At 38.0% G+C, this 21,691-nt stretch overlaps 1 protein-coding gene across 2 annotated transcripts in view; it reads left to right on the top strand.

Moving 5' to 3' along the window:
• gan (gigaxonin) overlaps window positions 1-21,464 on the top strand; it is a 63,482-nt gene extending 42,018 nt beyond the window's left edge. Inside the window, exons 10-12 of one of the 2 annotated variants that reach the window (XM_052027955.1) lie at window positions 9,322-9,431; window positions 9,971-10,063; window positions 10,694-21,464. In XM_052027955.1, the coding sequence (XP_051883915.1) occupies window positions 9,322-9,431; window positions 9,971-10,063; window positions 10,694-10,785 (295 nt within the window). In that variant the 3' untranslated portion in view covers window positions 10,786-21,464. Of the gene's footprint in view, window positions 1-9,321; window positions 9,432-9,970 lie in introns of both variants that reach the window. The other variant, XM_052027954.1, reaches the window with a different exon arrangement.
• Window positions 21,465-21,691: the final 227 nt, after the last annotated feature.

The raw sequence follows: 21,691 nt of genomic DNA, 5'->3' as shown, positions 1-21,691 counted from the left end.
GCCAAGGATTGGCAAATGGCTTTCAATTCGAATAAGTGTGAAGCGTTGCATTTTGGGAAGTCAAACCAGGGTAGGACTAGTACAGTGAATGATAGGACCCTGAGAAGTGTTGTGGAACAGACGGACCGAAGAGTACAAGTACTTAGTTCGGTGAAAGTGGCATCACAGGTAGACAGTGGTGAAGAAGGCATTTGATATGCTCGCCTTAAATTAGGACATTGAGTATAGGAGTTGGGACGTTATGGTATAGGAACGACATCATTAAACTGGAAAGAGTGTAGAGAAGGTTTATGAGGATGCTGCCAGGACTCGAGAGCCTGAGTTATAGGGAGAGGTTGGGCAGGCTACAACTTTATTCCTTGGAGTGTAGGAGACTAACGGGTGACCTAATAGAAGTGTATAAAATCATGAGGGGCATAGATAGGGTGAACACACATAGGCCCCTTTTAAATCTTTCACTTCTCACCTTAAACCGATGCTTTCTAGTTTTTAGTCCCCCTTCCCTGGGAAAAAGACTGAAGGGCACTTCTTCACCCAGAAGATGGTGGGTATATGGAATGAGCTGCCAGAGAAGGCAGTTGAGGCAGGTACAATGACAATATTCAGAAGACATTTGGATAAGTGCAAGGGTTTAGAGGGATATGGGCCAAACATGGGCATATGGGACCAGCTTAGTGGACACCATGGTTGGCATAGAGGAGTTGGGCCAAAGGGCCTGTTTCCATGCTGTGTTACTCTGTGACTGCTCCTTTGACATTGTGAGGAGGTGGTTGAGGAGGATGTTGGCAGTGATATTTCCTCTGGCAGAGAGCAGGGAAGTGCCTCTGTACTTCAGTTCAATTTCTCTCCTTTCTTGATGAATATCACCATCTCTGAAGTCCCTTCTATGTAATTCTCTTCCAAGTTGTGTATACTGAGGTAGCAGATTTGACCTGCTTACATAGAACACTACAGCACAGTATAGGCCCTTCGGCCCACAATGTTATGCTGACATTTGATCCTGCTCTAAGATCTATCTAACCCTTCCCTCCCACATAGCCCTCCATTTCTCTCTCATTCGTATGGCTATCCAAGAGTCTCTTAAATGTCCCTAATGTATCTGCCACCACAACCTCTCCCGGCACCCACCACTCTCTGTAAAAAAAAAACTTGCCTCTGAGATCCCCCTTATATCTTCCTCCAATCACCTGAAAATTATGTCCCCTCCTGTTAGCCATTTTCACCCTGGGAAGAAGTCTCTGACTGTCCACTTGATCTATGCCTCTTATCATCTTGTACACCTCTATCAAGTCACCTCTCATCCTCCTCTCCAAAGAGAAAAGCCCTAGCTCGCTCAATCTATCCTCATAAGACATGCTCCCCAATCCAGGCAGCATCCTGGTAAATCTCCTCTGCACCCTCTCTAAAGCTTCCACATCCTTTCTATAATGAGGTGACCAGAACTGAACACAATATTCTAAATGTGGTCTAACCAGAGTTCTACAGAGATGCAACATTACCTGACAGCTCTTGAACTCAAGACCCCGACTAATGAAGGCCAACACACCATACGCATTCTTAACAACCCTATCAACCTGTGCAGCAACCTTGAGGGATCTATGGATGTGGACCCCAAGATCCCTCTGTTCGTCCACACTGCTAAGAGTCCTGTCATTAACCTTGTATTCTGCCTTCAAATTCAATCTCGCAAAGTGTATCACTTCACGCTTTTCCGGGTTGGACTCCATGTGTCACTTCTCAGCCCAGCTCTGCATCCTATCAATGTCCTGTTGTAACCTACAGCAACCTTGTCATCAGCAAACTTACTAACTCACCCTTCCACATCTTCATCCAAGTCATTTATAAAAATCACAAAGAGCAGAGGTCCCAGAACAGATCCCTGCAGAACACCACTGGTCACTAACCTCCAGGCAGAATATACTCCATCTACCTGTCTTCTCTGGGCAGGCCAATTCTGAATCCACACAGTCAAGCTTCCCATGCTTCCTGACTTTCTGAAAGAGTCTTCCATGAGGAACCTTATCAAAGACCTTACTAAAATCCATGTACACCACATCCACTGCCCGACCTTCATCAATGTACTTTGTCATATCCTCAAAGAATTCAGTCAGGTTCGTGAGGCCCTCACAAAGCCATGCTGACTGTCCCTAATCAGCCTATGCTTCTCTAAATGCCCATAAATCCTGTCTCTAAGAATCTTCTCCAGTAATTTGCCCACCACTGAAGTAAGACTCACTGGTCTGTAATTCCCAGGGTTATCCCTACTCCCTCTCTTAAACAAGAGAGCAACATTTGCTATCCTCCAATCATCTGGCACTACTCCTATAGCCAGTGAGGACGCAAAGATCATCGCCAAAGGCGCAGCAATCTCTTCCCTCGCTTCCAGTAATAACCTTGGATATATCCTGTCTGGCCCCAGTGACTTAACTATCCTAATGTTTTTCAAAAGTTCCAGCACATCTTCTTTCCTCACTTCGACGTGCCCTAGCATATCAGCCTGTCGTATGCCGTCCTCACATATGCCAAGGTCTCTCTCTCTGGTGAATACTGAAGCAAAGTATTCATTAAGGACCTCCCCTACCTATTCTGACTCCAGGCACATGTTTCCTCTTTTATCCCTGGTTGATCCTACCCTCACTCTAGTCATCCTCCTATTCTTCACATAGAGTTTTCCTTAATCCTACTTGCCAAGGCCTTCTCATGGCCCCTTCTAGCTCACCTAAGTCCATTATCAAACTCCCTCCTGGCTACCTTGTATCTCTCCAGAGCCCTGTCTGAACCATGCTTTCTAAACCTCGGGTAAGCTTCTTTCTTCCTCTTGACAAAATATTCTATGTCTCTTGTCAACCGTTGTTGCTTCACTCTACCATCCTTACCCTGCCTCAATGGGACAAATCTATCCAGAAGTCCATGCAAGTACTCCCTAAACAACCTCCCAATTTACGCTCCCAAGTTCCTGCCCCAATTAAATACTTTCCCATATCGTCTGCTCCTATCCCTCCCTAAGGCTATGGTAAAGGTCAAGGAATTATGGTCACTGTCTCCAAAGTGCTCTCCTACTGAGAGATCTGAAACCTGATCAGGCTCATTGCCTAGTATCAGGTTCAGAATGGCCTGTCCACAATCTGTGTCAGGAATCCTTCCTGGTCTCCTTTGCCCTGTTTCCCCACTAAGAGAAGCATTCCTCTCTTAGCACTGACCCTCGTTCCAAAATTCTGCCTGAGTTTGGGAGAAACTCTTTCAAATATGGCAAGTGAAATGCCCATCAACAGACCATGGGTGCTTCTGAAATTTGTAGCAGATAACTCATGACCCAAACAGTTGTTAATACCTTACCATAATGCCCATTTGGGTGCATTCAAATTTCCTGGTTTGTCTCCCCTATAGCTGAGGCAAGAATATTTTATTACTTAACAAGTTTTAACATAGGCCAAACTCAATTAATTTGCTCTGATCTTGCATGTTGGATAGTATGTTGAATGTCCACTTTGGTGTCCAGTGATAATTGGAACCCAGAAACATCTTCCATGAAGAAACGCTCTGCAAAAATACAAATGCAAATAGTTTATGATATGTACAATATTGTTTAAAGGAGTCTATTCTGTTCTTAATACTGCAGCTTATAAATGAGAGATTTCTTTCTAACTATGCAACATCTTAGATGTATTTTAGACTCTATCTTGAATTGAATCTTAACATTTAATAAACTATTTAGAAAATAATTCTTCAATGCAACATTAGAAAACTTATTGTTCTTGAAATGTGTCTGAATCAGACATCGTATTATTGCTGTGTGTGTGAAGTAAGCTAAAGTGTATAAGTTGAATAACCCACTTTCAAAAATTAAGCTTTATGAACTAAGTATCCCCCAAAGGTCCCCCAAAAGATTAATTTTAGTGAAGGTTCTGTAGAATGGAGTTCAGCAGAGCAACTATGGGCATACTTGTTACCATGTGATCTGTCTTTCAGCAACCTGGATTTTTGCCCATTGTTGGGTGTGTGTTTCAAAATACATGCTTAATATAAATTAACTCACTTATCTCCTTTTCACCTTTCAGTTGTGTGAAAAGCAGGATTAACACGCAAACACAATTTACCATTTGTATCTGGAAATGAAGCAAGATTAACAATCATTCAAATGGTATTGCAAGGTGTAGCATTAACTGGCAACTCAAATGTTAAATAACTTTTTAAAAACATTATTGCACAGTTAAGAACAGTTATGTATTATGGTTACTGCTATACAGCCTGAAAAGTCAGTAGACATACGTTATTTTTTAGTGGAATTGAACAGAAACTACAGTTTTGCTTTTCACAAAATATGGCCTAGATCTTAACATGATTTTTTTTGTGTTCAAAATATCAAGAAAATACGTTCACCAGATATATTGTGATATGCTATCTGAAAAATCACTAGACATTTGTCTCTATCTTGTTGCCTCTTAGTTAATAATTTGACAATTAAGAGAAGTCTTCAATTTTCTTTTACACAAATACTATACAATTACTGTAAATTAGTGTTTAAAGATGTGAATAAATGGATTCATTTCTCGAAAAATGTAATTCCTTTGTTAATATTGGCAAGAAGTCAACATCATCTGGAAAAACTTGTTTTGATTTTGTTTTACTCTTTTAGTTGCAAGTAAATTTCTTGGGTGCCAGTGAGTGGTCCTACCTTTTTGTTACTTGGGTACTTGGAAAACTTCAGTATGTGTTAGTGGTAACTAGATCCTTATTGCTTTTTGAAGGATTTGCATCAAAATGATGGGTCCAAAAATGAGCCTTTATGCTGACATGGCAGTTTTAAATCACTGACAAATGTGTATAAATACTCCCATTTTGAGTATATCAGCAACCCTTAAAGTCTCAAAGGAAAAATCTGCCTTCCTCTTAAATTAAATAATTTCATTTGCAAGAAAAAGTACTTCAGATACCTCAAAGACTTGATGAAGGTCAGCTGTCTACATTAATTCCTTGTAGTTATCACCAGACCTAAAGCAATTTATTCCCCTGTGAGACAATTCAGTTTGCCATGACAGCTTGGTTGTATTAGGAATTACTCATACAGGGAAACTAACTTTCCAAATATCAATTCTTCCCACTAGTGCTGTGGCAGAATTTAGGGAAAATTCTTTGCAAATCATCTGTGTTTTTTTCCCAAAAGCTACAGCTTGAATGATTAAATGTTTTCAAATGGAAAAGGGAGAAAATCTAGAACTGACGTTAGCTGTTTTTAATAGGAAACTCTGATAAAACAGCAATCCTGACAGAAATCTAAATTAACTTCCTCTGACCTCCTGATTGCACAAACATTACAAGTTGAAGATTGGGACAGTTTCGATGGAAAATTCTTTCTGCAAGAACTTGTTGACATTGTGTAACAAGATTAAAATTTTTTCTATATCCCAAACAGTTTGTAACTTCTGAACATAGCACAAAGGAAAAGGTTACTGTTTTCCTTTTTTACAACTAATATTAACTTAGAATAGCCTGTGAGGAACTCTATTTATGGTCCTTAATTTAGTGCTTTATTTTAAATGCTTTCAGTGGATGTCTGGTTGATATCCTTATTGTGACAGCTCGGATTATATGCTTAAAAACTAAGATATCCTTTATGGCTTGTCTACATTTGAAATAAATATCAAGAATCTATGGGATGCACTGCACTAACTTTGACTGAAAACCCACAGCCATGAGGACCTCTAAGGATAAGGGCAGTTGATCATGGAAACGTGGCCATATTCAAATTCCTTTTCAGATCATGCACCATTCCCATTGTCATCATTCCCATTGTTGCAATACCATAATCCTGGGATACTGCTTAAGCAGCAATGTGGCATACTTTCAGTCAACAGCAATAATATTTCATGGTAGCTCATCGCCACTTTCTTTAGGGCAGTGTGGGTTGGATGTTAAATGCTGGTCTTGCCAATAACAACCTCTTTCCATGAATGAATTTAAAAATATATTGCCTTCAAACTGTGAAAGTTTACTTTTGACTATTTGCATGATTGTTTCAGCCATCCCCTGATTGTAAGGTCACATTGAGCTTTAATGTGTTGCTGACTATAAATTTGTTGCCCAAAAGAATATTGTGCAATGTTTGTCAGTGGAGTTTCTTTATTCAATTTTACATTTTCATAAAGGTACTTATCAAGTTGCTGGTAAAAATGATTTTTCATAATTCAATCATGTATCTAACATCTGAAGAGTAATTAGAGTATTAGAGAATTTTTCAATGCATTTCAATAAATCTAAGAACATTATAATACATTTCAATTCATTAATCTGTCATTGGTCATTTCTAGATTTCATTATTGAAACTTTTTTTGAATAATTCAGGAAACTTACTATGCAATTTTTGGATCCAGACGAAGAAAATGGATAATGTTTGTGTGACCCTGCTTTGTATGTCAGAAGTTTTTAAAATTAATTGACATACTCTACTCCATCCATTCAATTGCAGGTAGCTTATGGGTTTGTTCAAGGGTTGGAACCAAATATAATTAAGATTTTGGCATCTGTGAAGCTATATGAAAGGCTATGATGACGTTTTCAGTACTAGCATAAGGAGGATGCTTTACAGCTTTTCTCTGGAATCTAGGCCACCACAAAGTTCTTATTTAGTTTCTATTCATTTTGCCCTATTCAAAAGCTAACACATTCCCTTCAATTAACTCTCTAATGAACGACTTTTAAGTTCTTTATCATGACCTTGCAGATAGTAGCAAAATTGTATTTTGTTATGGAAACTAAAACGTGAAAAGGGGTAAATAGTGTCCAGTTTAAATAATAAAAAAAAACTTCAGATTACCAAAACTGTGTGATTTCAATAATTGACTAATTTCAGTTTGAGTGTGCTGGTTCTACAATTCAAATCCAGACAGGAAACAATTTATTTGTTTAAACTGTATTGCCATGTTAGTATTTTATTCAGTAAGGGGTTGTAATGCAAATTATGAAGTATTCGTGGAATAATTTTTGAGACTTTGCAGTTGACTTAAGTGCTGACAATTATTTTTCCAAGAGAGGACACTGCTTGAAGTTGATGCAGAATATCTTCGGTTGCCAATACATATCCAACTGATTGTCAAGGGCTTATTACCAGAATAAAGATTAATACTATATGGGAAAAACTTCCACATATTTAAAACTGAATTGGTTTGGCTTCCTTCCCATATTTCTTTATACATTTCAGGAGGGTCGGGGCAGAGATAATGTTGGATACTATTTGCTATTTTTCATCAAGAATGTCTCGACATGTTTACAAAGTTTTTGTTTGACTTCTGATCCTTAAAAAAAAGTTGTTGCCAGATCCAATTAAACAACATCAGGCTTGCCTCTAAATTTTCACATTTGTACTTTTATGGGTTCATTTGATTTTTTTTCTCTGTCCATGCTGGCTTCCTTCTGTGTGCTGCAGACAACAGTCATACAGCACAGAGGCAAGTCCTTCAGCCCACTATATCCATGCCACCAATACATATCCAGTTATACTAATTAAATATACAATGACTACATTTAATTATGATGGGACAAATGAGAATTTCTTATTGCAAAGTTTTCTTGAAGTAGTGAATTTGTATAAAATTAGACCAATGTTAAGCCCTAAATAGTATACATTTGTTCATTTTAGGCCATGATGTTTGCAAAAGGCACCATGGTGCCTAAATTGCAGAATGAATGTTTTTGTAGCAACACTTCTTGCAGTTTGTTTTACAGTAATTGAAATAGAAGTGGATGATTATTATGAAAAATGGGTTTTAGCTTTAAACCAACAGACTATTGAAAAATATAATGTTATAGTTATTTGTTGTAAGAGAAACAGATGGCATGGGTTAATTTGCAGTTTATCATTTAATACCAGGTTTTGTGATTTTTTTGGGGGGGGGCAAATTCACAATATTTGCACAATTTAAGTACTTCAAACTTTTTCTGGCCAGTTTAATAAAGGTTAAGTGTTTTTTTTTATAATTGTCAAAAACACCTTGTTATTGTGCCAAATATGTTCTAATATAATCCAGAACAGAAATACTACATTTAGTTTATGGGATTTCATTAGATATTTTCCATAGATTTAACATCCTGCAAACCAATGGGAATTGGTAACTGTTTAGAGAGTGAGGTAAGCATGTTAAGGTTGAATAGAGAAGCATATCACTTTACTGTCGCTTAATTGCTGTATAATATGCCAGCAAGTGAAAGGACATGCACTCTTAAGAGGCTACAGTGCATCTTATTGACCAATGTTAAAGAAGTAAAAGAATAAATGTATTTACTTTTTGAAATGTCAAAAACAATATTTTCATCTGTAGTTGACATTAAACCAATCCTTTAAACATGATTACTTATTTTGTATGTGTACTGGCCTTGCACTTGCCTTTTGACTGTTTTCAGATAAACCATTTGAAGAATGTCGAGGACTGGAATTGTTGCATTGGTGAAATTAACAATGAACAATAGATACCAAATTTTATACCACAGATTTGCTAAGTACATAATTAGAGTATGTCATGGTGAGTGTGATAGTGGGTAGGGAGTGGCTCAGACCATACAAGAACCTGTTGCAGTGTGATATTACTCTGGTCTGGAAGTGCACTTTTCAATGATTTTACTGGAAGCAGAACTGGTTATTCTCTGCAGAAATGTAGATATCCCAGTAAATAATGGAATGGCATATGACCCACACCAGGAATACAAGGTACAGGAGTAGTCACCAGGCCTCTCACAAGCCTGCCCTGCCCTTCAATGTAATTGTGGTGGATCTGTGCTGGACTTGGTTCCATTATCTGTGTCAGTTCCCCATAACCCTCAGTTCCTCGATCTTTCAAATATTTATCCATCTCCACCTTAAATATTGACCTGGCCTCCAGCACCCTCGGGGGCAGAGAATTCCAGAGATTCACTACCTTCTGAGAGAAGAAGTTTCTGCACGCTGGACTGATCTTCCCGTAATTTCTGTACCAGAGTGAAGTTAACTCTAGATGCTCCACTCCTGTGGCATAAATGTTAACAGTTTTAGGCTAGTACTGTAAACAGTCTCAGAGAAAGTAAATTGAAAAGAATAGCCTGATCCCTTAAATAGTTGAAAATGTTTTTACAAACTATCTGCATGGTCCAAAGCCTTGGTGTGATTTAGAGTTCATAGAAATGGGTCTAAGAACCAAGTCTGTGTTCTGTGACCACAGTACAATACATAATCCTTCAAAGATTATCTGAATGTGAGTTGAATTGAAGTTGATACATAATCTGTATGCAGATTGATAACATGGAACCCTGATGGTGCCTTTAGTTTGATTAATTTATAATATTGTTTTGCAGATGGATATATTTGAATGACCAGTCACTTTGCATCCCAACAAGCTCTTCTTTCGTATATGGTGCTGTACCCATTGGTGCCAGCATTTATGTTATTGGAGATCTGGACACAGGTGAGTATCTTGTGATTAGATATTTGGATAGAGTCACGTAGAAATAGCATAAAATATATTTGTGCAGCCACGCACTATGTAACAGAGGCTGCAAGCTCTCCTCCAAGTCTCTCACCATCCTGAGATGGAAATATATTGCTGTCCTTTGTCACCACTTGGTCTAAGTCCAGGAACTCCCTCCCCACCAAAGTTTTGGGATCCCTTCGTGGAAAAAAAACTGGCAGCAGTTCAAGTTGCAGCTCACCACCATCTTCTGACGGACAGTTCTGGATAGGCAGTAAATGTGGCTTTGCCGCCAATCCCCAGGTCCTGAAAATAAATTAACAAAAAAAGTTTCTGAAAACTGTAACTTTTGTTTTATTACCACAAAAATAGTTCCCCATAATGTCTTGAATGGTAAAACCTTCCGTCTCGTTTGATGGATTTTTTAACTAGAACTGTTATTTTTGGAAAACATTCGTTTCAATGTGAAGTCAGTAAACCCTCTCCAATTGTAGCTGAAAAAGCAACATTTGACATCTTTTCGCCATTACTTCTAGGCACACAGTATGACTTTGTCAGAGAATTTCGCAGAAGTACAGGAACCTGGCATCACACCAAGCCATTACTCCCTTCGGATCTCCGCCGAACAGGTTGCGCAGCACTACGTATTGCAAATTGCAAGCTCTTCAAACTACAGTTACAGCAAGGTCTTTTCCGCATACGCATTCCCTCTGTAGGACCAAGTGGACCATAATACAAATAGCCAGAGGGAACTCCATTTAAGAACAAAACATAATATATCACATAATAGGGGATAATCTTGCTAAATCCTTGTTACAATTTGGTAACGATTAATACTGTATCCTGCAAGGGCAAAGCATTGGTGCACATTTTCATGTGATCCAGGGTAGTTGTGCTTGTTTTACTTTATTCTTTGAAGGCTCTGTCATGGTATTCCTAACTCAGTAGAAATAAAACTAATAAGACATTAATGAATGGTAAAACCAGAACTTTAGCTTTCTGAAGTAAAACTTAATCTTCAACATTATAATATAACATCTGAAATGGGTATATACCAGGTACAAATATGAAAAGGAGATAACAGCTTGAAAAATGTAAAGATGATGTAGAATTCTGGAGGTAGACACTTTCTCTCAGTGAGAATGAATTCTGTTCTTGTGTAAATGTGCTAATTCAAACACTATAAGTCAGTTTTGAATTTTCACCATGTTAAAGAATAGTTCTAAAAGCTGTTTTAATTATTAACCTATCTTTTATAGCTCAGGATTATAAAAGCAAAAAGAAAATTAAAGTTCAATACCAGCATCCATCTCATATGGGCTATAAGACCCCAACATCCAAGGTATGGTGAAGAAACTGATGAGTAATAGAATAGCCTACAGAAACTTTACTTCTGAGGAGGATAGGAATTAAATTTAAGTACTTTAGAATAGCTCTATCATGGAGTGGGATACAGTTGCTATAATTACACCAATGACTTAATCTTGCAATTTAGTTCAATAGATATTAAAATGAATAATGGGTCAATAATAGACAATTACAACAGTCTTCTAAAGCTTGAGACTGCTTCCTGAAGTTGAAATAGTTTACATTTGTTATATGAACAAGACTTTCTTCTTTCAATTTCCTGTTAAACAAATAACGTTAAATACTATGTGATTATGCTTTCTATTTCCATATATTACTTGAGATGAAACTAAGGTATGAAAGGTAGTGCTGAAGGGTGGAAGTGCAAAGTACTATCACAGTCCCTTCTCTGTCAGCTCATTATTGTGCATTATACATTTAAACCTCCATTTAGCTTTTATAATCTTAGTTACCTGTTTTAATTCATGTTTTAGATAATGTATGCAATGAACCATGGAATACTTCTGTCCTCCAGAAATATGAGGAAGTTCATGGTAACCTATCTGAAATAAAATCATAAAATGCTGGAAACATTCAGCAGGTCAGGCAGCATCTATGGAGAGTGCAAGAGAGTTGATGTTTCAGGTCTTGGACAATTTGTCAGAACTGGGATAGAGTGAAAATTTAGTTCTAGATGCAGAGAAGGTGTGGGAGGGATGGGTAGAACAAAGAAAATATGTGTGATAAAGTGAGACCAAATGAGTAAATGTGACAGTCAAAGGTAGATTATGAGTCTTTGTCAGTATTAGGTGTTGCTAATAGCAGGGCTCAGCAAGCCAGGCTAGACCTAATGGAGAGCAAAACTTAGCCTAAATCATGGATTGATGCCAGACAAAGAAAGAGCTACCTAATGTCGGAGAATTCAATATCAAGTCCAGAAGGCTGCAATATGCCAGACGGAAGATGAGTAATTGTTCCTCAAGCTTGCATTAGGCCTCGTAACGGTGCAGGAGGCCACTGACAGTTCAAAGTGGAAGTGGGACGGAGAATAAGGTGGCAGGCAACAGGAAGTTTAGGTCACTCCTGTGGACTGCACGCTGGTGCTTGACAAAGCAATCATCCAATATATGTTTGGTTTCTCCGATGTAGAGGAAACCACTTGGTGGCATGGTAGTGTAGCGGTTAGCGTAACGCTATTACAGTGCCAGCAACCTGGGTTCAACTCCGCCGCTGTCTGTAAGGAGTTTGTATGTTCTCCCCATGTTTGCGTGGGTTTCCTCCAGGTGCTTTAGTTTCCTCCCACATTCCAAAGACCTACAGGTTAGGAGCTGTAGGCATGCTATATTGGCGCCAGAAGAGTGGCATTGTATGTTTTGATGTACATGTGACTAATAAATAAATATCTTTAAAATATCAAATACAGTCCACTGGATTGGAAGAAGTTGGGAAGGAAAGAAGTAAAAGGATAGTTTCATCTCCTGTTGCATGGGAAAATACGATAGGGATGAAAGAGTGGACCAGGGAATCGTGAAAGTGTGATCCCTTCGAAATGCTGAAAGGAGAGGGGAATGTGTCTCTAGTGGTGGAATCTTGTTGGAGCTGGCAGAGATTGCGAAGAATGAGTCATTGAATGTGGAGATTAGAGACTGATGGATGGAAGGCAAGGACCAGGGGACACGAGACCAGGGGAATTCTATTCTTGCTCTGCCCAGAAGGAGAGGGGATGGGAGGAGAGGCGTGAGAAATAGATGCAGTCAAGGACTCTGTCCACTATGGTAGATAAGAAGCCTGGTTTGGGAAGAAGGAAGACACTTCAGGGATACCTATGCAGAAAGTCTCATCATCAGAGCAAAGGTAAAGGAGACGAGAACTGGCAGAGTGGAGCGCAGTCCTTACAGGACGCAGGTTGGGAAGAAGAATCTATAAGCGTGTGTGGGTTTGTAATGGATGGTTATGGTTGGCCTATACCCAGAGATGGAGACAGATCTGGAAGGGGAAAATTTGGAGATGGACCATGCGAGGGTGAAAACAGGGTGGAAATTGGTGGCAAAAGTGGTGGAAATGTTGGGTTTTGAATGAATGCAGGAAGCAGCACCAGTGTAGTCAATGTACCCAGCCCCCTACCCTTGACAGTTTCCAATTTGCTGGTCCCAAGTGGTTGATCTTCACAATAGACATACAATCCCTCCACACCTTCATCCCACATCAAGAGGGCCTGAGGGCATTTGGCTTTCACTTGAACAAAGGCTCAACTATTTCTCCTTCTCTACCAGACTCATTTGCCCAGCTGAATTCATTGTTGTATTAAACAACTCTTCCAACTCTACTCACGTTCTCCATATCAAAGGTATAGCTCTGACTCTCGCATAGGCCCAAGCTGGGCTTGTCTTTATGTGGGATATATAGAACAATCTTTATTTCAGTCCTGCTTGGGTCAACTCTTTCTCCAGTGCATTGATGACTGTAATGGTTCTTGCTGTATTCATCAGAACTTCAAAATATCATCTCTTTTGCTGCCAAATTCTTCCTAACTCTTGCCTTCACATGGTCCATCTCTGACTCTCTCCATTCAGGGGTAGGGTAGCTACACTCATCTATTACAAACCCATAGTGGTCTTGACTATTCATCCTCCCATCTTGTAAGCACTCCATTTCACCTCTTCCACTCCCATCATCCAGGCTTCCAAACAGTCTTTCCTGATGAAACATCAACTCACTTGAACTTTCAATCTAGTGTTTTGCATTTAGTCTTCACAGTATGGTGTCCTCAACATTGGAGAAATCAAGCATAGAATGGGTGACTGCCTTTCAGTCTCCTGTGTTCATTCCACAGGGATGACCCTGAGTCCATTTGCCTGAACCTTTAATTCTCCATCCCATTCCCACTCTGAATTTCCTGTCTCTGCTGCCTGCACTGTTATGAAGACTAATTCAAGTGTGATTAAATAACACCTCATCTTCCATCTGGGCACATTGCAGCTTTCTAAAATCAATATTGAATTCTCCAACTTTAGGTAATTCACTTTTCTTTCTGTCAGTCAGAACTAGCCACTTCTGTCTGTCATCCATCTCTGATTTTTGGCTCAGTTTTTCTCTCTATAATAGTATCGCCTGGCCTACCCACGTACCCCACAGCCCTGCTATTAGCAACACTTAACACAAAGAAGCATAATCTGCCATTGACTGATAGGGCGAGCCAAATGAGTGACAGAGATGGTCCCTTTGTTGCACCCATCCCTTCCCTACCTTTCCATGCAACTGTAACTAACTTGTTTTCTCTCCTTCACAGTTCTGACAAAGGGCCTCAGACCTAAAATGTTAACTCTTTTTCTCTTTCACAGATGCTGCCTGAGCTGGTGTGTGTTTTCAGCATTTTATGCTTTTATTATCTCATCTGCAATTATCTCTCCAATTCTTTCTACCTTGTCACATCCTTCTTTACTTGAAAGAACCTGATCAACTTTATTCCCTCACCCTGCTCTTTTCTCTCCTCTATTTCTTCCCTCTTTATTGTAAACTGAGACACTTTCCTGTCCATTTTCCTTTCCATGGCTACATCATGTGATGAAATTGCTGGAAATGCTCAGATGGTCAGGCAACATCTGTAGAGAGACAAATAGTGTTAACATTTCAAGTTGATGATCTTTCATCAGGAATGGAAAAAGTTAGAAATAAAATGTATTTCCAGCATTTTTTGTTTCTACGTAAGATTTCCAGCACTTACGATATTTTGCTTTTGGAATGATATAATTATTACCTTGTGTGTCCTATGCTTTATCTGTGTAAGTCACAAATTACTAGTGCTTTACCAGCAATGAGGTCAATCAAATTCCACATAATAGTACTGTTAGTGATGGTACAGAGTTATTACAGATGGAATAATAGTGACTTGATGGTGGAATCAAATACTGGGGCCACTGACTTTTTTATTTAATGTTGTGCTTTATCACTTCAGGTTGGATCCAATTGCACAAAATTGCATTGGATGCTAGGAAGAAAATGTCATTTTGGTTTTGGACCATATTTTCAAGATATTCTTTCATATCTTCAAAATGAAAGGCAAGACATTTGATAGTTCCAGTTGTCTTATGCACACTGTTCACATTAACCCCCAAGCTGATAAATATACCACAATATTTTTAGTTGTTTCTTCTTTCCTGAACTGCACCTGTGTTCCTGGAACCTTCTAGCTCTTTGGCTAAAATGAAAGCTAAGACATGATTTGTGAGCTGAGCCAATGAGTCAGAAGGTTTATTAATCATAGAAAATATTGTAATTAACCTGGCCTTTCCACACCCATTGTCTGTACTAAGTCTTTGGGTGCTGATTGAAGTGGCCATCCTCAATGAATTTAACTTCCCTTGTATCTGTGATTGGGGTTCAAATCTCTAGAGCATTTGCTTTGTCTTTTTAGATGGTCACATGAGATTGGGTAACTCATCATAGATCAGGGATTGAATTAGGCAACTTAATTTCCTACAGTAAAGCACTACGTTCCATCATTGCATCACTTTTGTGAGGGTTACCCAGTGTGTATATATAAAGAGTAATGTAGAATAAATAATTTTGCTTCCATGGCTTCTTTTACATCATTGGTGTTCACCAAAGTGCTTGTGGGAATGCTGTGACCCAAGACAATGATTCAGCTGCTGATTCAGATCTTATCAAATGTAATGGTCAAGTTATAGTAATTTCTTATTTGGAAATTTTAGTTTAATTAATGCTTCAAATTTAATAAAGTGCAGAGCTTTTGCAATGGCCTGCCATAGTACAGTTGAGACATGTAGACAATATTGCAGCAAGGCTCAGCACACATGGGTCAATGAGGAGATTAGCTTTTTTTTCTTCTGCCCTCTTGTCTAAATTACAATATTTATTGGAAGTATCCCAAACTTGGTAGATTCGGTGCATAACTGTTAATCCCCATCTTTGCAGGTATAGTAACAGTTGACTCCAAAACCAGTGAAGGAGAGTCAAAGGGCCCTAACTGTTCAGAAATAATTAAATATAGCCTCTGTAGTGTATAAAATGTTAATATGTGGTGTTGGTTAAGTATATAACCTACAGAAGCTGCTAGACTTTCACTGTTACAGTTTATGATGTCCTCCAAACTTGAACATATTTAAGTCTGTTACTCAATCCACTTCAAGCTTTTGAATATTGATGTATTATCAAGTATACTTTATACACTACAGAACCGAGATCTTTCATTAAGGAGTCCCTTTCCAATTACCTCATACTTTAGCATTAGATTTGTTTATAAGTGAATTACTTGTTAAAAACTAAATAGCTGAAATGTACAGTGCCGGGGCCTAGCTAAAGGTAGGATCAATTTTGGAATTTACTTTCTGTTTGTAGACATTTAACAGATGGAATATTTCACTGAACTCTGCCAGATTAACTATTTTCAGTCCAGCAGTCCAATATGATTTTATAAATTGCACAAATTCTTGCTGACTCCTCCACTCCTGGCATATATCAGCATTGTTTCATCTTATTGTAAGACTAAGTGCTGTCTCGCTACATTCTTGATGGGAATGGTAACACAGCGCACAACAGGAAAAAGTAGTTGACTGCTATGTTTGCCTATATCAAATTTCAGGACTGCACTTTCCACTGAATTATTTCAGTCAGTGGAACAAGTGTCAATGAGAAATGGGCACAATCCCCTGGATTATCCAACAAAATTCTTCAAGTACTTTAGCTCTCAAAGCTATGAATGTCTGATCCTTTCCTGAAATCTGCCAGTATGTTTGATAACTTTAGCCAAATTGTTATATTCAGTGCCAAAATAGGGGAAGTGAATAAAATGGATGAAAAAAAATACTTGTGTAGCAAGACTTATAGATTTAGTTGAAGATGGCATGTTACTGCCTTCTAGCAATCAATGCATTATGCATAACCACATTTGCTATTTCAGACTGATACAAAATTGTTATCTATTTTGACAGCATGAGGACTGAGATATTGGTGGGTCATAGTGGCCCAAATGGTCTATTGAAGAACTATGCTGGGGAAATATAAATTTTTCTTGGTTAGCAAAAGATTAATACTTTTAAAGCCTTAACTCTCCAATCTAAAAACAAACTTTCTTCAAATTGGATTTGTAGTATAATTTTAGCAGGAGATATCAAGAGCAAAGTAAATGTAGAAGAAAAAACATATTTCATATGTACTATATTTTGATTTAAGCCATTCTATGGTAAATACACTGATTTCTGATAATGAACAAGATTTTTCATCTGCATTTGCTAATGGATTACATGTAGATTTCAGCTGCATCACATTGAATTTCATATAATACCTATTTTAATGTCAATAACAAGGTAATCATTTGACCACTCCTTTCAGTTTGATTGCTTAAACACAGAATCTCTAGCAAATGGATATTCTAGTGTTATAGCTTCCTTTTGTTTTACAAACAATTGTAACAGACAATAATTAAGCACAAAACCCACAGTGCAAATACACAGCTTTGCCTCTATTTCTTATATAACTGGAATTTGGTAACCCTTAAGTTGGATAGCTTTTGCACTGCAGTGTAATAGAAAGCAAATGGACATGTAGCCTTCTCTAATTTGAACTATTGAATGCTGATAACATAAGGTTATAAGAACAAGTTTGTAAATGATTTGACTTTATGAAAGTATTTTTGTATGGAAAGCAGTACTTTGAATGTGGTTATTTAAAAAAAAGAAATTAATGTTTGCTTTTGTGGACATACCAACGAGAGTTAAGTTGTTAAAGCTCACTGAAACCCTGAGGACCATAGATATTTTGGTAAGTAGTCCTCTACAGAGGCTAAACAAATTAAAGTGACTTTTCCTATATCTTTGAAAACTGCTGTTTTTATTTTAATGTATCTTAGAATTAATCTCAAAGAATTTTCCTTTTAAATGAAATGAATCAAGTCCCAAAGTATTGAGCTGCTTTCTGATCAGGCTGATTGCAGAGTAAAACTTTGTAGCTTAGTTGGTGCAGAATTTTCTCTGAATCAGGAATGTCATCGTTCAACTCTGACTTCAGAGAGCTGAGTGGAAATGGCTAGACTGACATTCCGGCACAGTACAGCTGGATTGCTGCACTGTCAGAAAGTCTGTCTTTTATATGAGAAGTTAAACCAAGACTTACCAGCCCTCACGGATGGACTTAAAGGATCTCATTGCACTAAATCAACGAGTAGGGGGGCTACCCCCAAGGTGCAGGCTACTATATAATCCTTGGTGAACATCACTGAAAAACAGATGTTTAGGCCATTGTCTCATTAGTGGTTGGACAGTGCTGAGTGGTGTTAAAAGTAACACTTTATTAGCTGTAAGGAATTTTGGAACATTCTGAAAGGGCCTGAAATGCAAGTCATCTGCACTTTGTGGCACTTTAAGCTTAGTTTGTGACTTCTAGATCAAAGTACAGCTCAGGGTGACTTAAGAAAAATATAGTGCACGCCCAGGAATCAATGCATTGTCACTGTCATTAAAAACATTAACCCTGGCAGTTTGTTTTAATAATTGGCAGCTAGATTTTTAAGTTATTCCAGGACACAATTAGAGTTGGCAGTTTGCATTAAAGTGATACAACCTTCCCCTAAATCAAAACATTCCTCTTCTGAACAGGAGTTTGACATACCGAAGATTCAATATTAATTTGAGTCAAACAGTAATTGACAAAATTTTATTGGTATTGGTTTATTATTGTCACTTGTACTGAGCTACAGTGAAAAACTTGTCTTGCATACCGATTGTACAGGTCAATTCATTACACAGTGCAATTACATTGGGTTAGTACAGAGTGCATTGATGTAGTACAGGTAAAAACATTAACAGTACAGAGTAAGGTGTCACAGCTACAGAGAAAGTGCAGTGCAATAAGGTGCAAGGTCACAAGGTAGATCGTGAGGTCATAGTCCATCTCATCATATAAGGGAACAGTTCAATAGTCTTATCACAGTGGGGTAGAAGCTGTCCTTAGGTCTGGTGGTACGTGCCCTCAGACTTCTGTATCTTCTACCTGATGGAAGAGGAGAGAAGAGAGAATGACCTGGGTGGGTGGGGTCTTTGATTATGCTGGCTGCTTCACGAAGACTGAGAGGTAAAGACAGAGTCCAAGGAAGGGAGGCTGGTGTCCGTGACACGTTGGGCTGTGTCCATAAATCTCTGCAGTTTCTTGCGGTCCTGGGCAGAGCCCAGTAGGATTATTTAGTAGGATTCAATGTTTCTGCTAATATCCTGTACTTTCAGGATTTCACAAATGTGTATAGTCTGAATTGATATTCACCTTTACAACTTAATTGCCTTTGCACAGCATGGAAAACTAAAAATTATTAAATTTTCAATGTGTTTAATTTGTATTTTATGTTATATAATGCTGCTGCCCTCGTTTTGTTTTAGTTGCCACCTTTGAATTTGACATAAAGTTTGCCCAAACTGAGGCAAATTTGGATGAAAGAAGTAGCTATGTCTTGTGGGGAGTTTACTCCACCCCTGCAAGCACATTGAAACAATTTGAATATCCTCACTTGCAAAATGTTAGCAGTTAAGCCAATATATAATGCATTGAGCAATATACCAATCTGTTGACCATGCAGCTAAGTATCAGAATTGAACAAAAAGGACTAACAGTAATGGTGAAACGTTTTGGATATTGTTTCATTTTGTTCTTCTGACAGCACCATAAATGTGCTGGAGCAAATGAGACATTCCCTCTGCACACACTTGTTATTCAAGCCTGTAAATTTACCTAGGTAATTGCAGAACATTAAAAACCAAGAAGAATGATTATTAATCCATGATCTGCCATAAGTTTGCTGAACTTGGAGCAGCAGGAGAGCCAAGGCATTTGTCATCCATATTCTTGGGTAAGCAAGAGAAATCAGTCAGGTTTTTCCCCTTCTGTTCCCTGCTAACAGTACACGTGTATGATCAGATGAAGGCAGGATTAAGTTCAGTAGCATTATCCATTGAAAGAACAGCTTGACTCAGGAGTGTGTACCAGAATTTTAAATCTTTTTTGCATGGCACTTTAAAAAGCACACCATATATAAACACATATGCATCAATATCACAGAAGTGCTCAATGATTATAGGGTGGAGTGGGATGGGGGAACAGCCATGACTCCATTGCCACCCATTCCCTGAATACATCCCTAGTTTGCCAGTCAGTACTCAGGAGTTATCTCAATAAGTGTGCTCAACACCAGCCAAAAGCCATGGGATACCCTGGAAGAGCCAACCATGCAATCTTCCACTTCTATAAATACATGTTACATGCCATCATCATTGGATTAACCATCTGAACTTTCCATTTATGTTGCTTTAAAACTCTCAGAGTTACAGAGTTCCACATTTTTTATGGGGGGGGGGGGGGGAATAATTAATTTGCTGTGGAACAAAAATATATTTTAATGGACTTCCTTGCAATGCAATTATTTGCTGCCTGAGTGTACCTGTTTTAATGACATGGCTGATCTTTGATTTATACAACTTTACCCAAGTTGTTTTTCTTCTTTACATTTTTATCCCATATCTAGCTGCCAGTCTTCACAATCTCAAATGAAGCAACTTAAGTCTTTGTGAATGTGTTCTTGAGCCACCTGTTAAAAGTGTCACAGAATAATGCTGAAAGATTGTAAAATGTGCCGCATCTGAGATTAGGACCATATATCAGGAAAAGCCCCTCACTCTATTAATTCTGCAACCTTAATTAATGGTACCTTTGGCAATGGTGTTTACTTTATGATCATTCTTCAGATACAACCTATGCGAGCTTAACATGCAAATTATCTTTGTTGTATCAAATACTGCAGTATTAGTGTTTATATGAGGCCCGTTGTTTACGAACACGATAGTGGATTCAGCTTAGTTGTATTACACTTGAAGTGTATGTATGTATGTGCTGCACCACCTGTTTGCCAGAATCAACAGTTTAATGCACATAGAGGGGAGTGTCTCTCCCATTATACCCAAGTAATTTTCTTCTCATCTTTTGACATGCTAGTTAATGCATTTTTATTTACAATTTAGTATGAGGATTGTCTTGCTGCATTATTTCAAACAAAACATTCTATATGACACCATAAAATGCACTAATGTTAAATTCAATATATATAAGCTTAAAATGTATAACAAAAGTATGTACTCAAAAAAAAAAGTCTAATATTGTAAATTATAGTTTTATGCAGAGTGCAAATATTTTGGTAACGCTGTAAGTATAGAAGTTTACCAAATCTATTAAATGTTGATAAAATTTTACAATGAATTTGTAAAAGCAGAATGGAATCCCCATTTTAAGTATTGTCCGAGATAGAAATTAAGACTGTTAACAATTCTGATTATCATAAATTATTATACCTCATTTAAAGTGGGTAGACGTGGTGGAAATGAAAAGTGAAAGTACATGTCGCTTCATGGTGACTTTGAAAAACAGGCCATGAATGCATATTACAAGTGTCAGTACACTGTTAGTTTTGCTTGGTATGCTCATTAAGTTTCTTTTCTGTTATTGTGTGTGTTGTAATTCCAATGTTCCAAATCACTCAACCTATTGTTACCTCTGTGTTAAATAAACAGCTCAGTACCTATAATAACTCAGCCAAGTTACAGTAGCATAATAATGTTTTCAAAATGTTAGAGTTGGAATTTGGGCTGGAACAATGGGCAAATAAACTCCAATCTGTTTAAGTAAGTACACCTGTTGTATTGGCATCTCTGTAGCAGCTATTAACCAAGTGAGCTTGAAATTTTTGTGATATTGTGGAAAGTAGAACTATTACAATATGCAGTAGAGTACATGATAGAGGAAGGAATCCAGAAGGCCTGAAAAGCCTTTATTCCACACAACTCCCTTTTCTCTATGCCAGTTTCATCACAATATTTTCACATGAATCAATTTTATATTAGATATAAGCCATAACA

Source organism: Pristis pectinata, chromosome 13 (genome assembly GCF_009764475.1).
Source record: "Pristis pectinata isolate sPriPec2 chromosome 13, sPriPec2.1.pri, whole genome shotgun sequence".
Lineage (NCBI taxonomy): Eukaryota > Metazoa > Chordata > Chondrichthyes > Rhinopristiformes > Pristidae > Pristis > Pristis pectinata.
Note: the sequence above shows the minus strand (reverse complement) of the source record. Positions and strands in the feature narration are given on the sequence as shown.